The 23,543-nt window shown below is 48.5% G+C and overlaps 1 protein-coding gene across 2 annotated transcripts; it reads right to left on the bottom strand.

Annotated features, from left to right (window-relative positions):
- Positions 1–733: 733 nt before the first annotated feature.
- Positions 734–23,468, bottom strand: DRC10 (dynein regulatory complex subunit 10). Of its 2 annotated transcripts, XM_045776334.2 has the most exons (5): positions 23,359–23,468; positions 7,315–8,135; positions 4,709–4,942; positions 2,973–3,044; positions 734–1,224 (listed from the first exon to the last, which is right to left on the bottom strand). In XM_045776334.2, the coding sequence occupies exons 2-5, from the start codon at positions 8,041–8,043 to the stop codon at positions 907–909; spliced, it is 1,353 nt and encodes a 450-aa protein (XP_045632290.1). In that variant the 5' UTR covers positions 8,044–8,135; positions 23,359–23,468; the 3' UTR covers positions 734–906. The 2 variants fall into 2 exon arrangements, with proteins under 2 accessions (XP_045632290.1, XP_045632298.1); XM_045776342.2 differs by lacking the exon at positions 4,709–4,942.
- Between the last annotated feature and the right edge of the window lie 75 nt (positions 23,469–23,543).

Raw genomic sequence — 23,543 nt, 5'->3', positions numbered from 1 at the left:
AGGGACCAACGGTGGCCAGGACCAGGGACACCCATGCACATGCCTACAGGGGTCAGGTGGGCCATGAGCGAAGCAAGCCCACCACACTCTTGGCACAAACACTTTGCAAACATGTAGGATGTTTAAACTCCTAGAATTTTCACAAAGAATTAGTTTCCTCCTTGGTTTCACCAGAGACATCTAGCTCTCTGCCTTTATCTCCTCTCCCTGTGTTATAACAGACGAACCAGAAATGCCTCTCCTTCTGAATAAAAGGGTGACAGCCCGAGTGTGATGATACTGGCGCAACTGACACAGGCCGCGTGTGTGGAAGGCAGCTGGGGGTGGTGGGGACTGGGGCACCCTGCAATGTCTGCCATCTAAAAGGGACTGCTGCTCGGCTCTAGAAGACAGGCAGACCCCGGGGTATCTGGATGAGATGTTTCCAGGAAAAGCAGAAAGCTGGATTTCTCTGGGACAGCCCCTGACCTGAAAACCTGATCCTGGAGTTTTCTGCCTGCCCTCCCCACACCCCCCAACCTCTTGCAGGCAGCTGTGACCACAGCCCACTGCCCTGGTGGCTGGTTATGTCCACTGCAGTCGTGGCAAGGAGCCTGGGGCCAAGAAGGCTGCAGCCCAGGGTCTGGCTTCCCACTGAGGCTAAAGGAAGGAATAGCTCTGTGCTGACACCCTGGCCCGCGTGCTCTCCCCATGGGCAGGGCATCTACACATATGGACACACGCAGCCAACAGCCCTGGGCAAAGTGACATTTATTTATAGGGTATGGTTTAAACGGCTTTTAACTTTGAAAAACCATTCAATCCAGGAATGGCAAGGCTTCCCCCTCCTTGTGGCCTCCTGGCCTGCTCTGTGGGAAGTGAGGAGCCCACTGGCACAGGCCAGGAGCCGGGCTCCCAGGGGGAGACTTATTTCTTGGCCTTGCCCTTGCCCTTGGCCTTGGCCTTGCCCTTCTCCTTGATCCTCCCTTTGCTCTTGCTCCGCTTCTTCTTCCTGGACTTGAGCATGGAGCGGACCAGGTAGCCCCTCCACAAAGCCTGGATGAGCGTGGCGGCCCGAACCATGCGCAGCATCTCCTGCTCCGCCTCTAGTCTCTTCTTGGCATTGACCTCCCGCTTGGCCCGGATCTGGGAGAACTCCTCCACTAGGACGTCGTGCTTCTGCTGCAGCTCCTCCAGCTGGACCTTCTCCTCCTTGTGGATGATGTCAAGCTTCTCGTACTCTTCCTGGGATGAGGGTCAGGGGGTGGGGGTCACCAAGCATAGGGCGCCACCTGCCACCCTCTCCCGCATGCACCCCCACCCATCCTGAAGGGGCTTCCGCCCCAAAAGCGCCGCCTGCACTAAGACTTTCTGCATCCAAGGCCCGGATGAGAACAGGAGAGGTGCTGTGGTCCATCCCCTCTTGAGGTGGGACCTGACTGAAGTCATCTCAGGAGGAAGGAAAGAACCCAGGCTGGTGGGTTGGGCAGACCGGGTTTCGCATCCCAGATTGGCTATGCCTTGAGGGGGCCTTCACTGTCGGAGCTTCATTTGTCCTCTGAAACATGGGGACAATTCCAAACCCAGGAAGTGGGTGGGAGCTTTCTGCAGGATTAAATGATGGGGTGGACACAGTGTACCAGATGCAGGGCCAGGCACATAGTGGGGACATAAAAATGCAAGCTCTGGGGCGCCTGGGTGGCTCAGTCGGTTAAGCATCCAACTCTTGCTCTCAATCCAGGTCATGATCTCAGGGTCATGAGATCGAGCCCCACATCAGGCTCTGTTCTCGGTGTGGAGTCTGCTTGGGATTCTCTCTCTCCGTCTCCCTCTGCCCATCCCCTCACTCATGCTCTCTCTCTTTCTCAAATAAATAAATCTTAAAAAAAAAAAAAAATGGAACTCCTGCCACTAAAGCCATGTGTTTCACAAAGGTACTCAGAGTGGAACTCAGGTGACTGAGTCCCACAGTTCTTTCTTACGTCCAACTGTTGCCTCCCGCTGCAGTTTACATCTCCCTCCCTCCCTCCCTTCCACTCCCTTACCAACAGCCTACCAGAAGTGGAGGGCTCCCCAAGGACACAGAGCTGAGTAGACTCGGTCTCTGCTGACAAGGAACCCACCACCCTCATTGGGACCAGAGAAACAAGAGCACAGCCTCTGAAGTCCCTCCTCCCTGGAGCACTCCTGATCAGACAGAGCAAGACCCCCACTTGCCCTTCTCCTGACTTGGGACCACTCAGAGGCTGATGTCATCTCTAGTGCTTACCAAACCTTCCTGGCCCTGAAGTCGGGACCGTGGGCCACCAATGTTATCACAAAGCTGTGGGGAGGGGCCGGGGAGGAGCTCGAGGGCACCCCGTTTTCCAGGCCACCATTCCCTAAGCACTTCCTCCAGGCCAGATCCTGTGCTGCGTGCAAGCATTTGTGACCATGGTGCCCCACTGCATCCCCGTCATGGTCCCAGCACGGTCAGCACTGCCTCTGGGGATCACAGGCACAATCAAGCTCAGAAAGGTCAAGCATGCCCCTTGCTTCAGGTCACCCAGATGGTCAGTGACACTGGAGTATAATCTCCAGGTGATAATGGGGACCATCCTCCCTGTGCTACTCCAGCACATGGCACATCTCAGGCCCATCTGGGTGACTGAGTGAAGCAGGGGAGGCAAGCTCATGCCTGAGTCTGCCGGGAAGGGGCCCCGGCTTGTGAGGCTGCTGGCAGGAGCTGAGCGTGGAAGGGACAGAGAGTATGGGATGTGGACACTAGATGGAGCCAAGATCGTTGGGCCTAGTGACAAGCACTTAGTAGCTTCCAGCTTCTGGCTTCTTCCTTTTCCATCTCTCCCTTCGCTGCCCCAGGCCAGACAAGCCTCAGGCCTAAGGAAGGGGGCAGGGAAGCCTGTCTGGAGAGGCCCAGAGCTTGGCATAGTTCATGGACCATTCCTAGAGGATCATGGGAAATGCACCCGAGAGACGTATTGCAGCACAAATACCTGCTTCTCACCCATCTCCATGTCGTACTTCTGGATCCAGTTCTCGATTTCCGTCTCCACTCTATATTTCTTCTAAAAAAATTCAGTGAGTCAGTGTTTGATGGATTAATATGAACAGTAAACTGCACCAAGCTCACTCTGCTCCAGGGTTATTGCCTTGCCCACCGAATCTACACAACAAGGTAGGTTCTCCTCCATTTCACAGATGCGGAAACTGAGGATCAGATGTGCTAACTCACTTGCCCAAGATCACAGAGCTGACAAGTGGTAGAACCTGGAACTGGGAGCCAGAGGTCTGGCTCCAGAACATTCTAGGCAGAGGAAGTAGCAAGTGCAAAGGCCCTGAGGTAGGAACAGGCTTGGGGTGTTTCAGAACAGAAATTGAGCTGGTGTGGCCAGAATGGAATGGCTGAGGAGGAGCAGGGTCCCCAGGAGGTCAGAGTGAGAAGCTGTCTCGTAGAAGGAAGGGTCAGCAGGGGAAGGAGTTTAGATCCTAGTGTAACGGAGAGGGGAAGCCATTGGATGGATTGAGATGTAGGAGAGGGACAGAATCTAATTTGTTTTTAAAAGATCAGCTCCCATACGTACTGTGGAATGTTGTTATTCAGCCATAAAAAGGAATGAAGAATTGATCAACGCTTACGTGGATGAACCCTGAAAACATGATGCTAAGTGAAAGAAACCAGACACCAAAGACCACATATTGTGTGATTCCATTTACGTGAAGCATCCAGAACAGGCAAACCCACAGAGACAGAACACAGATCAGCGGTTGCCAGGGGCTGGGGAAAGGGGAGTGGCTGCGAATGGGTCCAGGGTTTTATCTGGGGGGACGGAAATGTTCTGGAACTATCCAGAGGTATGTGTTGTACGGGGTGAAGGTACTAAATGCCACTGACTTGTTCACTTTACGATGGTTAATTTTATATTATATGAATTTCACCTCAGTGAAAAAGAAAGAAACCAGCTCCCTAATCCTGCAGAGCAAGAGCTCTTCACTTGGACACCGCGAATGGGACGGCTTCAGGGGGCCTGTGGCCCCAGGAATCGTCCACCAGTTACGAGTAGGTGTATCTGCACCTCCTTGTGGAGGAGAGGCCCATGGCTGCCACCAGATGCTGTGACACTAGACAAGAACTAGGAGCAAGTGTTGGAGAAGGCGCCCTTTGCGAGGAAACAGATTTGAGAGCAAGCTGGGTGCGTGCACGCTGGGGCTCCGCAGAGGCGATGGAGAAGACGAAAGAAGAGATGACGTTTACCGAGCGCTTACTACGCACTCATTCTTAGGAGAATCTCATTCAATTCTCCTAATGACCCGTTAGCCCAATCTGATCACTTTGGCCTTGAAAATGGCAAAACTGAGGCTGGAGGGGATTATGAAATTCACACCCTTTGTACAACAAGGTGGGTATTATCACCCCTGGGGGTGGGGGAGGGTGTGCTCAGAGCAGTTAAGGAACTTGCCCAAGGTCACACAGCCAGTTCGCTGCAGGACGGGACCAGTCCCTCTGCCCCAGTCCCCGGGCCTGTGAGCAGCCCGCTTGCAGGGGACGCTGGCTCAATCCTGGGCTTCCCCTGCTCCGCTGCCCTCCTCCTCAGGGGAGCTGTTCCCTGGGTGCCTGGAGCAGCCCTACCTTGCCCTGCCCTCACGCTGGACCTCTCTCTGCCCTTCCCCTGCCCCGCGGACCTCCCGTGGTCTCCACCCCTTCCCCCCTGTGCCCTACTGTCCCCCGCACCTTCCTCAGCGCCTGCTCTGCCTCCCGGTTTTCCACAACCAGGTTGTGGTATTGGGACCTCAGCATGAGTAACTCCTGCTGGATCTTGGCCACCCTGGCCTGCGAGGCCCGGAAGTCGGCCTTCTGCTGCTTCTTGGCCTCCTGCTTGGTGCGAAGGAGGCTGTTCTCTGAGAGCTTGAGCACCTGGTGCAAGTGGTTTTTCAGTTCTTGGATCACAAAGTTCTCTTTCTCCACCTGGGCCGGGAAGACGAGAGGCTCCGTTACTACCTCCCCGACGCCCGATAATCCCAGGAGAACCGGCATTCCTGCCCGCTAGGAACAGGCGTAGAGCGGAACAGGCGACCTGCCTTATTACCTTGCAGATTCCTACCCCTCACGCCCCAGGGGGACAGAGACGGCCTGCTTGCAGGCAAGGAAATTGAAGCTCAAGGGGTCAAGTCGTCTGTCTGGGGCTGTACGGCTGAGCCGGGACTCGAGGCCAGGTCTGCCTGATTCAGAGCCCATGTTCTTGGCCGCCCCCCTCTGCTTCCTGGCAGGAGTGATGGGCACAGGCAAGCCGGAGAGCGGCAGCCGGGCAGGTCTGGGACAGTGGCGGTGCTCCTGCCTGGGGTATAGAACGGGAGTGCTCAGTTGGCAGAGACACTTGGCATCATTCTTGAAAGTAAGAGATACACATACTGTGGGGATTGTCACCCGCTGACACTTGAGGGCCTGACTTGTCCCCTGCCCTCAACTGGTTCTAAGACAGGAATGGGGGTGGAGGATGGGGACTTTTTGTAAATAGGTTCCAAAGGCTGGTCCCAAGCCCTAGAGTCTCCCTCTGAGCACATCACTGCGGCGACTGGCTCAGGCCAGCGGCCTTGGGCTGGGCCGCAGGGGGTCTGAGCTCGCCTCCTGCCCACAGGGAGCAGCGGGGCGGAGGGGCCTTTGGGCAAGCCGATCCTAAGGGCAAGGCTTCCGGCTCTAGGTGTTGGGTTCTAGAGCAGCTGGTATTATCAGCAGTCAGAGCTTTTCTTGACCCCACAGCAGCCTAACTGGCGTCACCCCCTCATTTTACACTGAGATCCAAGGGACGTGATAAGATTTGCCCACCTGGAAAAATGGAATTCGACCCCAGATCTGTCCAACTTGGAGGCCTGAGCTGTTTCCACCACCTGATTGGGACCAACAAAGCCACTCGGGGCCCCTCTCCCTGTCCCTCACTGGCACCCTTCTAACCTGCGAGTGGTCTCCCTTGACTGACCACCCAAGAGCCTGTCATCTCTCCGCTCAGAAAGAGCTTCCAGAGGCGACCGGGCGGCTCAGTCAGTTGTTAAGCATTTGCCTTTGGTTCAGGTCATGATCCGGGGATCCTGGGATCGAGCCCCGCGTCAGGCTCCCTGCTCAGCAAGGAGTCTGCTCCTTCCCCGCCGCTGCCCCCAGCTCTGCTCTCAGTCTCTCTCTCTCAAATAAATATATAAAATCTTTAAAAAAAGGAAAAGAAAGAAAGTCATTTCCATGCCCCTCCTTTGTGCCAGGCTTACTGGGGACATGACAGCGGGCCGAAAGAGCCAAGGTCCCCGTCCTCTCATGGGGTTGCCAGACCTACACCAAATTATCAAATAATCACATAAACATTTACCAACAAACTCGGATGAATGCCTTAAAGGACGAAGGCGGTGAGAACGTAAGGACGGGGGAATGGCCTAAGCCTATGGGCTACTTCCAGGCTGTATCCCTCCTCCCCTTTCTTCCACTTGCTGGTTGGACCAGGGGTGACATGATGGGGGGGGAATTTCTGCGTCCACAGTTAGAAGTCCTGTATGGGGCACAGCAGAATGGCCAACACAGAAGGAGCCTGGACCCCTGACAATTTTACGAGGCAGAGTTCCCGTGCCTGCTCCAACTCTTCCACAAGAGAGAAATACATTTCCATCTTGGCTAAGCCACTATTATTCTGGGTCTCTGTTTCGGCAGCCAAGCCCTATACTTAGATACCATCTCACAATGTACGTAAAGCGTAATACATAGTTATGTGTCCCAAATGGTTATTAGGTTGGGATCATGTTAGCACTTCCCTTCTTAAAAATTCTTCTAGAGCTTCCACCTGTCCCATCTGCCCCTTGTCCTCAGAACAGAGATCACATGCCTTGATCAGGCCTCAAAGGCACAATGGGATCTGCTGGCAAGGCCTAAAGTATTTACTATCCAGCCCTTCGTAGAAAAAGTTTGCCTGCTGCTGGCCGGCAGGTCCCTGCCTACCTCTCTTGCCTGCTTCGCTCCCTCCCGTTCTTCATGTGTTGGCTTTGACGTCTCTGACCCTTTGGGTCTAAGCTCAGTTCTCTTGTAACACCGTCTTCTAGCACTCTATGCTTCCCCTTCATTATACTTCTCAAAACTGTAATTAAATCAGCTCTTGAAGACCTACCTCCGGTGAACTGCATGAGGCGGGGGCCATGTGGACTTACATATACGACCTGGTACCTGGCAAGCACTAACGACAATCTTTGTCGAGTGAATGAATGACAGCAGGCATTGCAATCACTGAGGAAAAACCACCACTGCCCAAAGGTCTGGCTCCTCTGTGCGGCTCCTTCCGTAACCTGACCAATACCATAAAACCATACCTCCGCGTCCCTGTTCTTCACGCTCGCCGCCAATTCATTTTCAAGAGTGTCGATGATTCCTTGGTTCCTCCTGTTCCGTCTGTTGATATCCTGTATGAACTGACTCTTGTCTCGAGCTTCCACGGGGCCAGTGAGTAGCTTCTCAAAGAGGAAACCCCGCAGTTCTATCAGGCAGTCGATGAAATTCTGGGCTTCGGCGCTTCTGCTCGGGGTGTACGTCTGCAAGAGCCTCACCGCCTGCGGATTATTGAGTAAGAGTCTCAGGGTGTCCTTGGTGGATTCTTTGATCTGCTGCATAAGGGGCGGGAGGCTGGATTTCTGCAGTTCTATGGAGAGAATGCGATCTCTGAACCACCCTTCCTCCTTATACTCTTCCTCCTCCTGCAATCGCCTTTCTTTATCCTGCAGGTAAATGACAGTGTCCAGGAGGCTGCGGCAGAGGTCCTCGTGCTCGCTCACGGCCTTCATGATGTCCTGCCCCAGCACCCCCTCCAGGGTCTCGTAATTGGAAGCCATGTAGGACAGCAGGGTCACCAGCTCCACCTTGTGGATGGTCTCGTCCAGTACGGACATGACCCTCTTGGCCTCGATGGTGGTGAGTTTGGACTTGGAGGGGACCAAGGGTTTTAGCAGGGAGGCTGGCTTCTTGGATGGCTCTGCCGTCAGCTTCATTCTGTTGATGTCGGGGCCCTGGTAGAGAGGGGCCACACCGAGGGCATCTAGAGCCATTTTCTGAGCAGTCTTCTTGCCTCCTTACGCCCTGGGAGATCAAGACGTGGCTAGACTGCACAGGTCTCCAGCTGTTATTGTCTCTGGCAACCCTGCGAAGGAAGGAGTGAGCGGTTAGTCGAGTCGTGCTGCCAGGATGTGGCTGGTGTGGCCCTGGCAGCCACACACAGGGTCGATGTCGAGAGTTCATCCCAGGTGCCCCACAGCAAGTACACAGAGCCCCTCACTGAAAGCAGTTTCTAGCTTTGTGACAGCATCGGGCCACAAGGGTGGGACGACCAAGGGGAGAGGTGTCAGGCAGGGAACACCGTTCTGTGGAAGCGACTTAACTATGTAGGATAGTAAGTAGCCCCTGAAATGGATTTGTTCAGTCATTTATAGTAATGAGCATTTAAATGCAACAGATATCATTTCGGGTGACTTAACATGAATGAATAAAAGTCAATGTGAGTGGACTTATTTAAAAAAAAAGTATCTAAATATGGAAAACGAGTTACACGGGTGGTGGAAAGAGTTGAGAGGCTACCCAGGGAAAGGGAAGCCATCCAGCCAATGTCAAAGGCAGGAGTCTACCACAGAAGGAGGTGGTGGTGAGCGTGGGGACAAGGGTCACCAGGGGGAAGCTAGAACCACAGCCGTTTCCTGTCCAGGAGGAGCTATAGCCCGGAGGAGCTGGGACCACTGCTGGCAATGCAGCCCAAAGCAGAGAGAAGAGGAAAACGCCATGGTTTCTTCTTCCTCGCGCCCTCCAGTCCAACACCAGTGCCTCCCATTGGCCAGACCCAGTTGGGAAACCAGATGACAAGGGAGCGTGGGCCCTGCAGCCTGCAGGTGTCGGCGGCCTGAGGCAGAGCAGCACAGGGACAGAGCAAACAAGGCAGCTGAGAGCAAACAGGACTAGGACCAGCACAGCACTGCCTCACTGGTCTTTAAGTGTGGACTGCAAACATCAGAGTGGGGGTGAACAATGACATCGAAACACAATTTTTAAGTCCTGTTTCACTAAATGTGATGTCGTATCCTGGATTGGATCTTGGAATGAAAAACGGACACTAGTAGGACAACGTAAAATCCAAAACCAAGCTGATAGCATAGTCAGCAGCGTTGTACCAATGCTAATTTCTTGCTTTCGACAGACACATCATGGCTATTTAAGATGTTAATGCCCTGGGAGCTGAATGAAGGGCATGTGGGACTCCTGAGCTATCTTTGCAACTTTCCTGTAAATCTACAATTATTACAAAATAAAAAGCTTATTTAAAATTCAAGACACTCAGAAAAATGTAAGGCAGCAATCAGAGACCAATCATCGATGTTGCCCACATGGCATGATGGCTGAGGACTAGATTTGCAGTGGCCCTGCTTGGGCTCAGACCCGTGCTGGGGCACCCTGGGCTGGCTGTCTCATCCCCCTCAGCCTGGGCTTCCTCAGCCATAAAACGGGGATCCTACGATTCAATGGGAAGTTTCTGGCACAGGGCCTGGGCATTGTGAGTGCACAGTAAATGATAACTAGCACGATTAGCCCAGGGAAACCGCGATCCCAAGTCCAGGACTGTGGTGATTTCCTCGTCTCAGTGTCTGGGCTTGGCTGGAGATCTGGAGGGACCAAACGAACACCTCCTGCCCGGGACTGGCTGGCCTTTCCCAACACACCATGTCTAAGAGGGACCCCACCATGTCCCCATCCCTCACCCTGCTCCTTCTTTATCTCTCGTCCTGATGATTGGCAATGCTGTCACCCTAGTTGCTCAAACTGGAAACTCGAGTGCCTCCCCCCCCACTTCCCCCCCACTTCCCAGTCCCTGTTCTCTCAGTGTTCTCTCCTTGACAGCTCCCAGTCCTTTCGTTCTTGGCAGCCTCTCTGCCACTGAGTGAGGGCCTTCTAATCTCTCACTTGGATGATTAAAGAGCTTCTTAACTGGTCTGCTTACATCTGCTCCTGCTCCCTGCAATAAGGATCATCCCCACAGTCATCTATTCGAGCATTTATTGAGCCCCTGGGGATATAAAAGAGATGCAAGGTATGGTTCCTATTCTCCCAGAGTTTATAACCTAGCTTGAAATGTGAAACATGCACACATGGAGGTTCAACAGCTATAGGAGGAAGGGCATGAAGTTGTATTCACAGAATAGGTTGAGGTCATGACCAGCCTTCAACAGCAGACTGGGGACTTTGGAGTTTATCTTATAGGAAATTGAGATCCATTTTGATTTCAGGAAACAAGTAACAGGATAAAATCAGATTTTTGAGAAAGATCGGTCATAATGGATGATTTATAGGGAAAAGTTTGGTGGCAGGTAGGTGGGCTGGGATATTATAAACCTTCCACCACAGGGCCTTTGTGCATGCTGGTTTTTCTTCTTCTTGAAACACTCTTCTCCCTTCTCCTTGCTAAGTTAATTCTTTGTACTCAGAGCTCAGTTCAGGTGTCCCTTCCTCACAGAAGGCATTCCTGGGCTTCCAGAACGGGTCAAATTCTTGTAGCAGGTTCTTATAAGGCCATGCCCCTTTTTTTTTTGCAGGCACCATCCCCATCCCAGTCTCCTTCCCTCTTGCTTGCCTATACTGTAGTGGCTGGAAATACTCAATGCTCAACTTCCCCACCTCCTTTACAGTTAGGATTGGCTATAGACACTGTTAGAGCCAATAAAATTGAGAAGTTTTCTAGGGGCTCTAAGGGAGACCTTATTCCTTCCCGATACAAAGGAAAGACATTGTTGGCTTGACCTCCATTCCCTGAACTTGGGCTTTAATGCTGGCAATGGCAGCCACTTTGTGAATGAGAAGGAAAGGTTAAGAGAATTGCAGGAATGCTGTCCCTAATGTCATTGAGCCTCTGGACCTTTCGAGGGTCCATCATCTCTTACCCAGATGACTGTGATAACCTCTTTACCGGTCACCCTGTCTCTGACCCCCTGCCCCACAGTCTCGTCTCAGCACAGCAGCCAGAAGGAGACTTTAAAAATGTCAGATCCTTTCACTCCTCTCTTCCAAATGCAGCTCCCCAGAGCTAATTGTTAAAATTTCGGGGTATTTGTGAGCTGGTTGTGAAGCCATTGGGAAGCTTGAAATCAGCCATGGTGGAAGTATTATGCCATGGAAATTGTTAAATACTACAAATCAGCACCCCTCCCCTCCAAACTGGCTGTTGAACGTTTACCAGCACACCACCACCTCCGACAGCTCCCCATCTCACTCAGGATAAAAGCCAAAGTCCTTACAGTGACCAGGAAGGCCCTACATCATCTGGCCGTTGCGACCACTCACTCTTCCGTCCTCATACTGACCTTTTTGCTGTTCCTTGAACATATCAGATGTGCTCCAACCTCTGACAAGGCCTTCTCACTTGCTGTCTGCACACCACTACCCCCAGCCCTCCAGCCCCAGGTCTGGAACATTCCTCTAAATATCCTCAAAGCTTGTTCCCTCCCTTGCTTCCTTCTCTGCTCAAATCTCAGGATAATAGTGAGTGCTTTCCAGATTCTCTTCCTAAAATATAAACCCTCTCCTCCTCCCTGCCCTTATCCTCTTACCCTGTTTACTTTTCTCCCAGTTAAGTATCACCATCCGATGTTTCTAAATGGGCATGTTTGTTTACTGTCTGCCTTTCCCCTCCCCTAAAAAGTCAGCTCCAGTGAAGGTAGGGGCTTTATTTTGATGACTGCTACATACCCGGCCCTGAAAAATACACGTCAGCCTCGTCCTGGGGAGAGGTCTTGGGCTGGCACGGACAGTCTCCCTGTGCCATTCTAATCATCACACTCCGTCTGTGGACGCCAGAAACGTTTTGAAGAAGGAGTCACCAGGACTTAATGAGCGAGACCGTTTTGCATTTGGGGGCCTGAGAGAGAAAGATGGGGCCCTTGAGAAACTAGGAAAATTGGGGGCAGAGGTTTGGAAGGGAGGACAAAGAGCTCGGTTTTAAACTCCTTTAGTTCTCGCTCTTATCACTGGTATAGACAGTGGACAAGGGAGTCTCCATCTCCCCACGACCTCTCTGTCAGGTGATAGCACCCCAGTTTTCCGTTGGGGAGCTCATCCTCTCTCCCACTGTATGCAGTCCTGGTGGGACTGCCAATCAAAGAAGGCTGGGAATCCTGAGGAGTCACACGTGGGTGGGAGATGGTGGGAGCTGGGTCATGCTAGTGGGGTGTTCCTAAAGATCCTGCACTAGGACCTCCAGAAACTTCCTTGGCTGCTGTCCTTTCTGGAGCCCGTTCTTCAGCTTTTCCTTCACCGTTTTGCTTTAGTCACAGTGTCTGTGGCTTGCTATCCAAGAACCCTAGCTGAGAACACTCTAGGCATCGGACAATGAACGATCTAGATCCAGGGGGCTCCAGGGAGCCCTTGGAGATGGAGACATAAATGTCGCTGATATCTGAAGCCACAAGAGATATTCGGTTCTCCAAACCAGAGTAAAAGGAGAGAAGAGTGTGCATCAGAGGAACATCTCAAGTGACTACGAGCCAGGAAGAAAGGCAGTCAGATCAGACGCTAAGGATGTTTCGTGGTCACTTGGCCGGGCAAGATGGGTCCCAAAGTCAGAAGCCCCTGGGAAGTGACCACTGAGACGAGAAGAGGCGTTATCTTGCATCTTTGTGTTCCCCACGCGCTTTTTGCTCCCAAGTCAATCTCGTGAATTCCCTCACGGCTTTTCCTGACGATAACGTTTTAGGGACAGCCTGGAGTTTCCTCAGCTCCTCTCAGGGAGGACGAGGGATCTTTGCCCCATGACCACAGGATGAACTTGAACAAAGTGTTTCACGAACGCTTTCTCCCCCATTGTCCCCCCAAAGCTTTCAGGCATAAATCAAAACGCCCGAATTCTTCAGAGATTGCGGCTGGAAATGCAACGTTATTTGAAATGTTTCCAATTTGCTTTCAGCCAAATTACCTCTTTTGCTTTAAAGGGCAAACTTGTTTTCTTTGATTATGATGACGCCCATCGGTTTTTGACAGCTCATTTGGGTGAACACGAAAAAGCCAGTGGAACGAGGATCGGGGGAAATGCATGACTCTGATGACAAAAAAATCACTGGAGAATCTCTTTTCCTTGAATCCTAATATGATTGTTTCATGTCCTTTTTAATGCCACCAACCTTAATATTTAAATCATTTCCAACTTAAGCCTCTCCTTTTAAAATCCCTGCCCTGAGAGTGAAGCAAGATTGCTAATGGATGGGGAACTTTAATTGGATCTTCCTTTATTTGTCATTAATTCTGCTGATGAACTTTATAAATGGAAATATATCTTTATCATGCAAATTATACCTCGTCTTCATTCAAATGGGCTTGTTGGATATTTTATTACTTTCACTCTCAGAACATTTTGAAAAAAAAAAAGGTTTGAGTGAAATTATATTTTTTTCCCTCGGGAGAAAAAGAGGAAGAAAATCCAACCCTTGCAGATACCCCACAAATCCAGCAATGGTACGTGGCATAGTCAGAGGGGTTTAAACAAAGTTGGAGTGTGTGTGTGGGGGGGTGTCTCATTTTACTTCATTTTATTCTTGGGGGGGTAGAAATCTCATTTTATTTTTTTTTAAAATTTTTTTAAGATTTTATTTATTTATTTGACAGAGATAGAGACAGCCAGCGAGAGAGGGAACACAAGCAGAGGGAGTGGGAGAGGAAGAAGCAGGCTCATAGCGGAGGAGCCTGATGTGGGGCTCGATCCCTGAACGCCGGGATCACGCCCTGAGCCGAAGGCAGGTGCTTAACCGCTGTACCACCCAGGCGCCCCAGAAATCTCATTTTAAAGAATGCCATTTTAATGTTAGCAAACTCTTGAGAACTAACTCCATACCAAAGGCTGTTCTAAATGCTTTGAGGGAATTAACTCCTTCATTCCTTACAACAACCTTTGAGCTAGGTGCTCTTGTTAGCTCTTCTTACAGGCAAACAAAGGGAGGCAGGGGGAGGTTAGATGCTTTCATGAGTTTACAGCTCCTAAGTGGCCAAGCTGGGGTCTTAGCCCAGGCAGCCTTTCTTGGGAGCCTGCCCCCTATAACTGCTGTTCTGTCTGGTCTCACCCTTTTTGGATCGACTTCTATAGTGGTAGTGTTCCTGCTGGTGTCGTGTTCCTGTAGGTATACCCAGGATTAGACACAGTTTGCAACAATAGAGCTGTCACCCCATCCCTCTCACCTAGCTCAAGAGAGCTTATCAGGATGCAAGTGAGTGAGTGGCTGAATTATTTTAGGGTGAGCCTTGAATCATCTCTCATTGACTTTTATGTTTTTGAGTCAATCATTACATACTTTGGAGCCCATTATAAACCAATTACCGAGACACACCTCATAACTGATCACGACACAGGGATCATTGGGCAGCAGGAGGCTGCCATGTATGAGGCAGAACGTGGGTTCTGGATCAGGAAAGAAGCCTTCATGAGGGTTAGTTCTAATTCAGGGTTGTCCAAATCTCTCTCACTAGCATGCCACCTTTGGGATTTCTGCCAAGTCTATAGACCAAGCTGTACTATTATCAACTCAACTTTTTGTTTTTCCTGAAGTATACTTTCATTCGTAAGTACTTTTCATTAAAAAGTATCTCCACTGTAACTGGAAAAATCTATATCATTTTCCTTACATAGAAGGTAATAATGTCTACAGCCTGTTATTTTACTCTATCTGGATGCTATTGCCCAGGACGATAAGTGTGAGCCCAGATCTCTATGGTTGAAAAGCAAGATTCGCAAGTGGTAGGGAGATGTTACAGACATACTAACAGAGAGAGAGAAGAGATAAATGACTAATGTCAAGAAGGAAAGAAGGGCCATCACTACTGCTCCCATGGATGTTAAAATGATAATAAAGGAATATAATGAACTACTCAATGGCCATAAATTTGATAACCTAGATGAAATGGACCAATTCTTTGAAGATACAATCTACCAAAACTCTCACAAAGAGAAATAGATAATCTCAATGGGCCTTTATATATTAAAGAAATTGGTCAATAATTAATAACTTCCCCAAACAGAAAACTCCAGGTCTAGAAGATTTCACTGGTGAATTCTACCAGACATTTGAGGAAGAAATGACACCAATTCTCTAACATTTCTTCCAGAAAATAGAAGCATAAGGAATATTTCCTAACAGATTCTACGAGGCTAGCATTACTCTAATACCAAAATAGACAAATACACTATAAGAAAGGAAAGCTACAGACCAGTATTTCTCACAAACGTGGATGCAGAAATCCTCAACACAATATTCACAAATTGAATCCAACAAGGTATGAAAAGAATTATATTCCATGACCAAGTGGGATTTCTTCCATGTCTGCAAGGCTGGCTCAACAAAAATCAATTAGTGTAATCCATCACATCAACGAAAAGAAAAATCATATTAACAGATGCAAAGAAGCATTTGGCAAACTCCAACACCATTCATGACTTAAAAAACAACAACAGCAAACCTCTCAGCAATTGAGGAATATAGTGGAATTACTTCAACTTGATAAAGGAGGACATCTACAAAAACCCTACAGCCAGCCTCATACTTAATTGTGAGAAACTAGAAGTTTATTCCCTAAGATCAGGAACAAGACAAGAATGTACCCTCTTATCCTTCCTGTTTAATATCATATTGGAAGTCCTAACTCATGCAACAAGACAAGAAAAGGAAGTAAAATGTAATACAGATTAGGAAGGAAGAGATAAAACTATCTTCATTCACAGTTGACATGATTATTTATGTAGAAAATCCCAAAATATCAATATACACACTTCTGGAATCACACGATCACAGCAAAGTTGCAGGATATAAGGTTAATATACAAAAGACTTATTAACACCAAACTGAGACTTTCTTACTGACATAATTAGAATTCTAAGAGACCTGAAAGGGGTCTTCGGAATAGGCTTCTCACCAGGAATCAATGTAAATACCATGAGTGCCATGTGTGTGTCTCTCTTCCTAAACCAGGTATTGTTGAAATAAAAAAGTGAGCTAAACACATCCTCTCTGATACCAGCCTTTGTAGTACGTGGATTCCTAGACAAGTTCATAGTACGTGGATTCCTAGACAACTAAATATTTCCTCAGTGATTCTTAGCTTCGATGGAGATTTTTTTTTGCCTTCCTAGCCCCAGTCTTGGTACTTCCCACAGCTAGACATAAAGGCTGCTTGCAGCTTAGCTGTGAGAGAGCTAAGAAAGAATGGTTGGAGGCAGAGCAGGCAAAGAGATGTTGTCACAAGAGATGGACCTCATGGGGCGCCTGGGTGGCACAGTGGTTAAGCGTCTGCCTTCGGCTCAGGGCGTGATCCCGGCGTTGCGGAATCGAGTCCCACATCGGGCTCCTCCGCTATGAGCCTGCTTCTTCCTCTCCCACTCCCCTGCTATGTTCCCTCTCTCACTGGCTGTCTCTGTCACATAAATAAATAAAAATCTTTAAAAAAAAAAAAAGAGAGAGAGAGATGGACCTCATGGTCTTTGTTTTTATTTTCTACCTTAGTGGAAAATTTGCAATTCCAGCATGACAGCAGATTGAATAAAACCATGTTGTGGATTCCAAAATTTGCATAGCTGTCTCACGTACTTGTGACAGTTCTGCCAAGTTTCTGAGATATACAATTCCCACCCACCCCAGGCCTTCAGGACCCAACACTAACACTAACCTAATACTCCCTGCTTCACTCCCTGGGGTCCTGCTTAGGACTCAAAGAAATCTTTAATGGCTAAGGGATTCCTGGTCACTTAGTTCTGATTTTACCCTCCTTGCTGGGTTAATAGGCAAAGGTTTTTTTGCCTTTGAAGCAGGAGGAATATTCCTTTTAGCCTCAGAAGATCCCACTGGTCTGGGAAATATGCAAACAGCTTTCTTCAGAAGAACTCTGTAGGCTTTATCTGAGCTTTCTAAGTCTAGAGTGGAGAGAGTGAGGGGCTGGAAAAAGGTAGAAAATCCCTGCTGGAGACTGCTCTCCCAAACCATGGTGGCATACTAGGCATTCAACAAATCACTGTTGAATAAAAGAAAAGATAGCACGTCCAGCTGTAACAATAGGCCCATTTCCTCACACCGAGATGTCGGCCTAATAGGATAATGTTATTTCACAAAATACATTATATCCTGAATTAGAACCAGAAAATAGTGTCATGTTTTAATAACGAAAACTATGGGCCAAGATTTGGCCTATGGATTGTTTCCCATTTCTGTACTCGGGGCTTGGAATTTTTAAACAAAAAGATTTAAATCGAATTTGTTTTTCTCTTTCATACTTGTTGTTGTCGTTGTTGCTGTTTTCCCTACCGCCGCTTTTGAACTATTACCCAATCCTCTCTTGTCCTTTTTGAGAACCTATGTTTTGTGGATTATATTTGGTTTGCAAAAGATTCCCAGGCGGGCGCTGTAGCAGGGAACGCCGGAGGTATTAACAGATGGGATCTCATCTGGGGTGATGACTCCGGGGCTGCAGGCTCCAACGTGACCCTGTGCTTTGGAAACAGACGACAGTGCGGAGTGACGGAGCCTAGGAGGGAATGTGCTCCTGGGGACAGATTTCTAAACTTCTGGTTCTAATGAACACTTTCTACTGGACATTGGCCACAGCTATAGCCCTGGGCAAATTCACTTGACCTTCTGGGCCTTCATCTCCTCCTCTCTGAAGTAGAAAAGAAACACACGAGCCTACGGCACCGTGATTAAGTTTGTGGGTTCTCGTGTCAGGCAAATTTGGAGTTCAATCCTCGCTGTGTGGCTTTAGGCAAGCCAATCAACCTCTCTAAGCTTCGGCTTCCTCATCTGTCAAATGGGGACAGTGATGGAACCCATGCTCAATAGAACTGTCGTTGAGTACGAAGTAAAATCCTGGCTCAATAATGTTTAGCCTTTATGACTTTTATTATGACTTCAAAAATAATATAGTTTCGTATTAACATTTGAACATTTATTTCTTAAAATAGGAGAGGTATTTTTCCTCAATATATACATTTTTTTTGTGCAGAAGTGTTTATAAAGAACTAAAATGGACCATTTTTGACTCTTTTTTATTATTTGCTTTTAATTTGACTGGTTCGTACATTATTTTCATTTTTCTGCTGGTGAAGGAGGAGGGCTGGAGCCTCTTAAGCCTCTCCTTTTCCGGTCTCCTCTTCCTTACAAATTAAGTCACCATGATTTTGAATTCTTCTTTTGCTTACAGTGTCGCTTTAGGAGTGTTTATTTCTGGTTATATCCAACTGTGGGTAGTATCCCTGTGGTCGTTTGAGACAGAAGGAAGAATTTCCTGGTGGTGCATTTAGAGTCTTCTAAAATAAACTTCCCCCACTTAAGAAAAATATTTAAATCATAATCTTATCACATGCAAAACACTGGCTTTTCCTGACTGCTTGATTACATTGAAGAAGTGTCTTTTTTTAAACCAAGGATCGTGGCCCTTTAGTGAATGGTGAAATCAATTTGCCCGTGGGGACTAGCATTCAAAATAAATGAAATAGAACAGAAAATATTAGGGTGCATTGCATGTAGTAAGTATTCATGTGTAATTAAACACGCGTGTGCTGGGTCGAGAAGGAAAATGTATTTCTTTGTCTGGTTTGTGGTTAAAAAAAAAAATCTGTGTTTGAAAGCCCCCATGTTAAAGGCATTTGATTGGTCGTAGAGTAGAATCTGCCGCTATTATTTGAAAGCTAAGGCCAAAGAGATACTTTTCCCCGACGCTCTGTGTTTCAAATGATCTTGATTTGCAATCACATTTGCTTTTAGTTCCACTAACTAGGGCCTGCAGGGAAAGGTAGGTGTATGTGTGTGTATGTGTCTGCGCGCACGCTCGTGTGTGTGTGTGTGTGTGTGTGTGTGTGTGTGTGTACCATTTGCCTTGTATGAAAATATCAGGCCAGGGGCTCCTAGCTGGCTCAGTGGGAGGAGCATGCAACTCTTGATCTCAGGGTTGTGAGTTTGAGCCCCACGTTGGGTGTAGAGAGTACTTAAATAAATAAAACTTAAAAAAAAGAAACGAGAAAAAGAAAATATGTCAGGACAGGGTTTCTCAAGCTTCACACTTTAGGTCAGCTCCTTTTTTGTCGTGGGGGCCCTCCTGGGTGCTCTAAGATGTTTAGTAGCATCTCTGGCATCTACCCATTCGATGCCAATAGCACATTTCTCCCACCAGTTCTGACCAGTTGGAGACAACATGTCCCCAGACATTGCCAAATGTCCCTGTGGGGTGGGGCTGGCGGGTCGGGGGATGCCCCTGGTGGAGAGTCACTGGTCTAGCCCACAGTGGCCTTCCTCCTCTATAAAACTCCTGGCTTCCAGTGAGTCCAGCACTCCATCCAGGTTCAAAGGAAGGCTTGTGCCTGGCTAGCTCAGCTCTGTCTGACAAGCTGAGCTCTGTACCATCTGAAGCTGCCATCAGTTACAGAGTCAAGATCAGGTTCACAAGCTGGATGTTAGGAGACCGAGGGGGCATGACTCTCCCCTGCTCTTGGAATAAGTCTGGGCAAGCCCCTTATCTCTCTGGCATCTGGGGATACAACACCTGTCCTAGCCACATCAAAAGGCAGCTGGGTGGAGGAGGGCTGATTTACTAGATGGGAAAGCCCTTTTGAGAGTTAAAAGCCCTCTTCAAAGAGGAGTGATAATTATTATACGTCCAGGCATCAATCAGGTGGGGCCTCATTGCCCTGAGCGCTTGTCTCCTAGGGGAAAAGTGTGGGGGTGAATTGAGCAATCAAGCAGAGAAGACTCACCCTTTTCATTGAATTTTTCACCATAAACGGAGTGAAAACCCAAGCTAAAGCCATGGCATTTATGTCTGACCACATAAGCCTAGAATGCTCCTGAGGGATGCCTTGCTCAGGGCTGGGGCAGACTTCTGTCTGGGATGCCCTGGGCAGACTGTCCAGCCTGGAGGCAGGGAGATTGATGCTGGGACTCTGTCACATCTGTTACCACTGCTTCCAATCTGAGGCTGTTTGGGGCTTTCTGGGTGGAGGGTGGAGTCTGGGAAAGGGAATGGTGGGGTGGATTCTTGCCTTCTACTCACTGCTTGTGTATATTGAGATGATGCATGAACAGTGACCTCAGACCTCACCCCTGCTCATGCTTGCCTTTCCTGCCATTGTCACTACTTTGCCTTTTGTCCTGGCCTGGCCTGGCTATCTGGCTCTGAGTCTACTCTCACTTCCCCTTGACCACCTTACCGGGGGCCTAGGGAATAAGAAAGTCATCCTGATCTGATTGGTTAGGAAATTCAGCCACTGGTTACCTGGGTGGCTCAGTCGGGTAAGTGTCTGACTCTTGGTTTTGGTCTCACTCTTGAGGTCGTGATTTCAGGGTTGGGAGATCAAGCCCCTAGTCAGGCACTGTGGTCAGCATGGATCTGCTTGAGATTCTCTCTCCCTCTCCTCTTGCCCCTCCTGCTCATACTCTCTTTCTCTCTCAAATAAATAAACAAATCTAAAAAAAAAAAATTCTGGCCACAACAGCTTTCCTCATTGCTAAAGAGGAGGAATCAAAGGCTTGGGTGGGGGGTGGCAGGAGTTTTAAACAGGGAGTAGCTGACAAGACCAGACCAGAGCCTGGGAAATTGTGGTAAAAGGGTTGGCAGGTGCAACATGACAAGAGGATCAGGTTTGGAAGGCTGTCGCAGTGTCCAGGGAACAGATAAGAGTGGCCTCAAGGAGAGACAAAGCAGTGGATGGGCTCCAGAACATCAAGAAGGCAGAATCAATGGGATGAGGTGAAGGACTGGACATGGGGGGTGGGGGAGAAGGAAGTAAGGGATGATGTCTAATGTGCTGGCTCAGGTGTCTGGATGGATTGTTTTGGTGTTGACCCAAAGGGTGACCACTGGAAGAGAAGCAGGGGTTGAGGGGTTAGGGTGTTTATTGTTGGTACAATTTGCTATTTGCCAACCCTTGAAAACTATGGGGTTGTGTGTGCCTGGAAGGAGCACCTCTTCCTAATTCACACCAAAGCACTATATATGTATAGACTGCACCACCCAAGTGGGACCCCTATGAGATATGCAGGAGTAGTTGGGTACCTGGAGTAGATTTCAAGAAAGACCCAGAAAGATCCAGAAATGTGAGAGCTGTCACCGCACAGATGGTGACTAAAGCCATGGTGGGGGCAGGGGACACACAGAGTGAGAAGGATGAAGCCCCTTCACTCTTTTGATGACATTCCTTCTCACTGGCTTCAACCTACCCGAGCTCCTGCTCTCACTCTCTGTGCTGCAGCCACACTGGTCTCTAAAGTGTTCAAAGCACGAGGATCTTCACATACCATGTTCCTTTTGCCAGAAACCAATTCCCAACCCCTAGATGAGCTAATTCCCAACCTTTGAGTCTCAGCTCAATGGCAGCCTCTCCCCAGACTGGAAAAGAAAGTGCACTATTATCTCTGGAAACCCTCTTCACCTTTTCTGCATGGTACTGATCATGGGTGTAATTTTTTTTTTTTTTACAGCTCTATTGGAGTATAATTTACATACCATAAAATTTACCCATTGTAAGTGTACAACTCAATGACTTTTTTGGTAAATGCTTTTTTGGTAAAAGTTATGCCACATCACCACAAAATTTCTATCACTCCCTAAAATTCCCATGAGATATTTTGCAAACAATTTCCATTCCCACCTTTAACTTTTCTAGATATATCATATAAATGAAATCATATAAATGGAATCATATAGTATGTAATCTTTTGCATCTGACTTTGTGCTAACACAGTAGTTTTTAAGCACTACTTAAAACTACTCTGGCCTCCAGGAGACATCTGACAATAATGTGGAGATAGATTTGGTTGTCCCAACCGGGAGGGGGTGTTACTGGCATGTAGTGGGTAGAGAAGCTGGGGAAACACTAAGTATCCTGTTCCGCACAGAACGGCCCCCTACAACAAAGAATTATCCAACCTGAAAGGTGCCAAGGTTGAGACTTAGCCTAATATTTTGACCTTCATCCATGTTGTAACGTGTGTCATCATTAGGTCCACTATTCTACTTTCTGTCTCTATGAATTTGGCTATTCTAGGCATTTTACATAGGTGGAATCATACATATTTGTCCTTTTGTGACTGGCTTATATTCACCTAGCATTGTGTCTTCATGGTCCATTCTTGCAGCATTTATCAGAATTTCATTCCTTTTAAAGGCTGAATCTAATTCCGTCGTGTGTATACCACATTCTGTTTATCCATTCATCCATTGATGGACTCGAGTTGCTTTTTGGGGAAAGGATTTGTTGACCTCCATGCTGCACCATTCTGGAAATGAATCTTTAATTATACATTTATCTGTATATTACTAGATTGATGACTACATCCCACATTAGACAAGCTCCCTGAGTGGAAAAATGAGGGTTTTGTTGTTGTTGTTGTTGATCACTTTACCCCAGCACCTGGCAGTACGCACTCAGTGAATACTTGTTGAATATATGAATATTTAAGGTATGGAACGAGATGACTCCCCCTGATCCATTTTAAACAGGAAGAGTCAAGGACAAATGTGCTTTAGGAAGAAAAAAAATTGCCTGTATTTACTGAGCTCAGCTCCATGCCAAGCTTTTCTTTGCCTCACCCCTTTAATTCTTACAATAAACATTTTGAATGTACAACGAAATCACATTTTAAGGCCAAGAATGGGAGTTAAGTTCTAAAGTTGTTAGCACAAAAGGCAAAAATTGGTACAATCAAAATGATCTAATCTGAACACTCACTCAAGTAAGATGCCTTTCGTTGCATGCTCACCTTGGAATGCATGGCCGTTGGGTGGAATGGTAGGGGACTTATAAACAACCCTTTCCTCCCCATCACCTATGTTTGACTTGAAGTTAGCTAACCAGGATGTGACTCCACTGGACTAGTTTCACCCACGCTTTAAGGATGGAGAAGCGGGGGGGGGGGCATCTGAGTGGTGCAGTCGTTAAATGTCTGCCTTCGGCTCAGGGCGTGATCCCAACGTTCTGGGATAGAGCCCCACATCACGCTTCTCCGCTAGGAGCCTGCTTCTTCCTCTCCCACTCCCCCTGCTTCTGTTCCCTCTCTCGCTGGCTGTCTCTCTCTGTCAAATAAATAAACAAAATCTTAAAAAAAAAAAAAAAAGGATGGAGAAGCGGGGATGCGAAGTGGTAAGCAGACGCGCAGAGTAGAGACAGGGACACAGAAGATGTCCGGGAGTCCTGGCAGGCAGTGGAGAGGGAGGTCTGGAATGAGGCAGGGGCTGGAGAGCACTGTTCTGGAGCACGAACGGGATCGCGGTGAGGGCTGCTGATTCCTCGGGCAGCCAAAAGATAGCAGACTGGACCCCATTCCACATCTCCCGCTCATTCCCGACCCTTCCCCACCTGGTCAACTCACCTGATCCAAGGGCTCCACGTTTCTCAGCGCAGTTCCCACCGCTGTGCCTGCGTTGCTAGGTTACCCGCCAAATCTCTGAAGGAGGGACTCGGCACCTGACTGACTTTCCTTTCACCATTCAATTTCTTGTTCCGCTCAGTTCGCCCCACCTCCTGAGGCTTGACCAATCAGAAGCACTACCTCTC

The sequence above is a fragment of the Ursus americanus genome, chromosome 30, assembly GCF_024610735.1.
Source record: "Ursus americanus isolate L20-20 chromosome 30, mUrsAme1.1.p, whole genome shotgun sequence".
Classification (NCBI taxonomy): Eukaryota; Metazoa; Chordata; class Mammalia; order Carnivora; family Ursidae; genus Ursus; species Ursus americanus.
Note: the sequence above shows the minus strand (reverse complement) of the source record. Positions and strands in the feature narration are given on the sequence as shown.

Bases quoted from the DNA above. Each gene is read 5' to 3' on its own strand.
- DRC10 (XM_045776334.2), bottom strand. From the start codon at position 8,043: ATGGCTCTAGATGCCCTCGGTGTGGCCCCTCTCTACCAGGGCCCCGAC. The intron at 3,045-4,708 runs GTGCGGGGGACA...GAATTTTTTTAG, and splicing joins CAGAGCAGGCGCTGAGGAAG to AAGAAATATAGAGTGGAGAC. The intron at 1,225-2,972 runs GTATTTGTGCTG...CCCTCATCCCAG, and splicing joins TGGAGATGGGTGAGAAGCAG to GAAGAGTACGAGAAGCTTGA.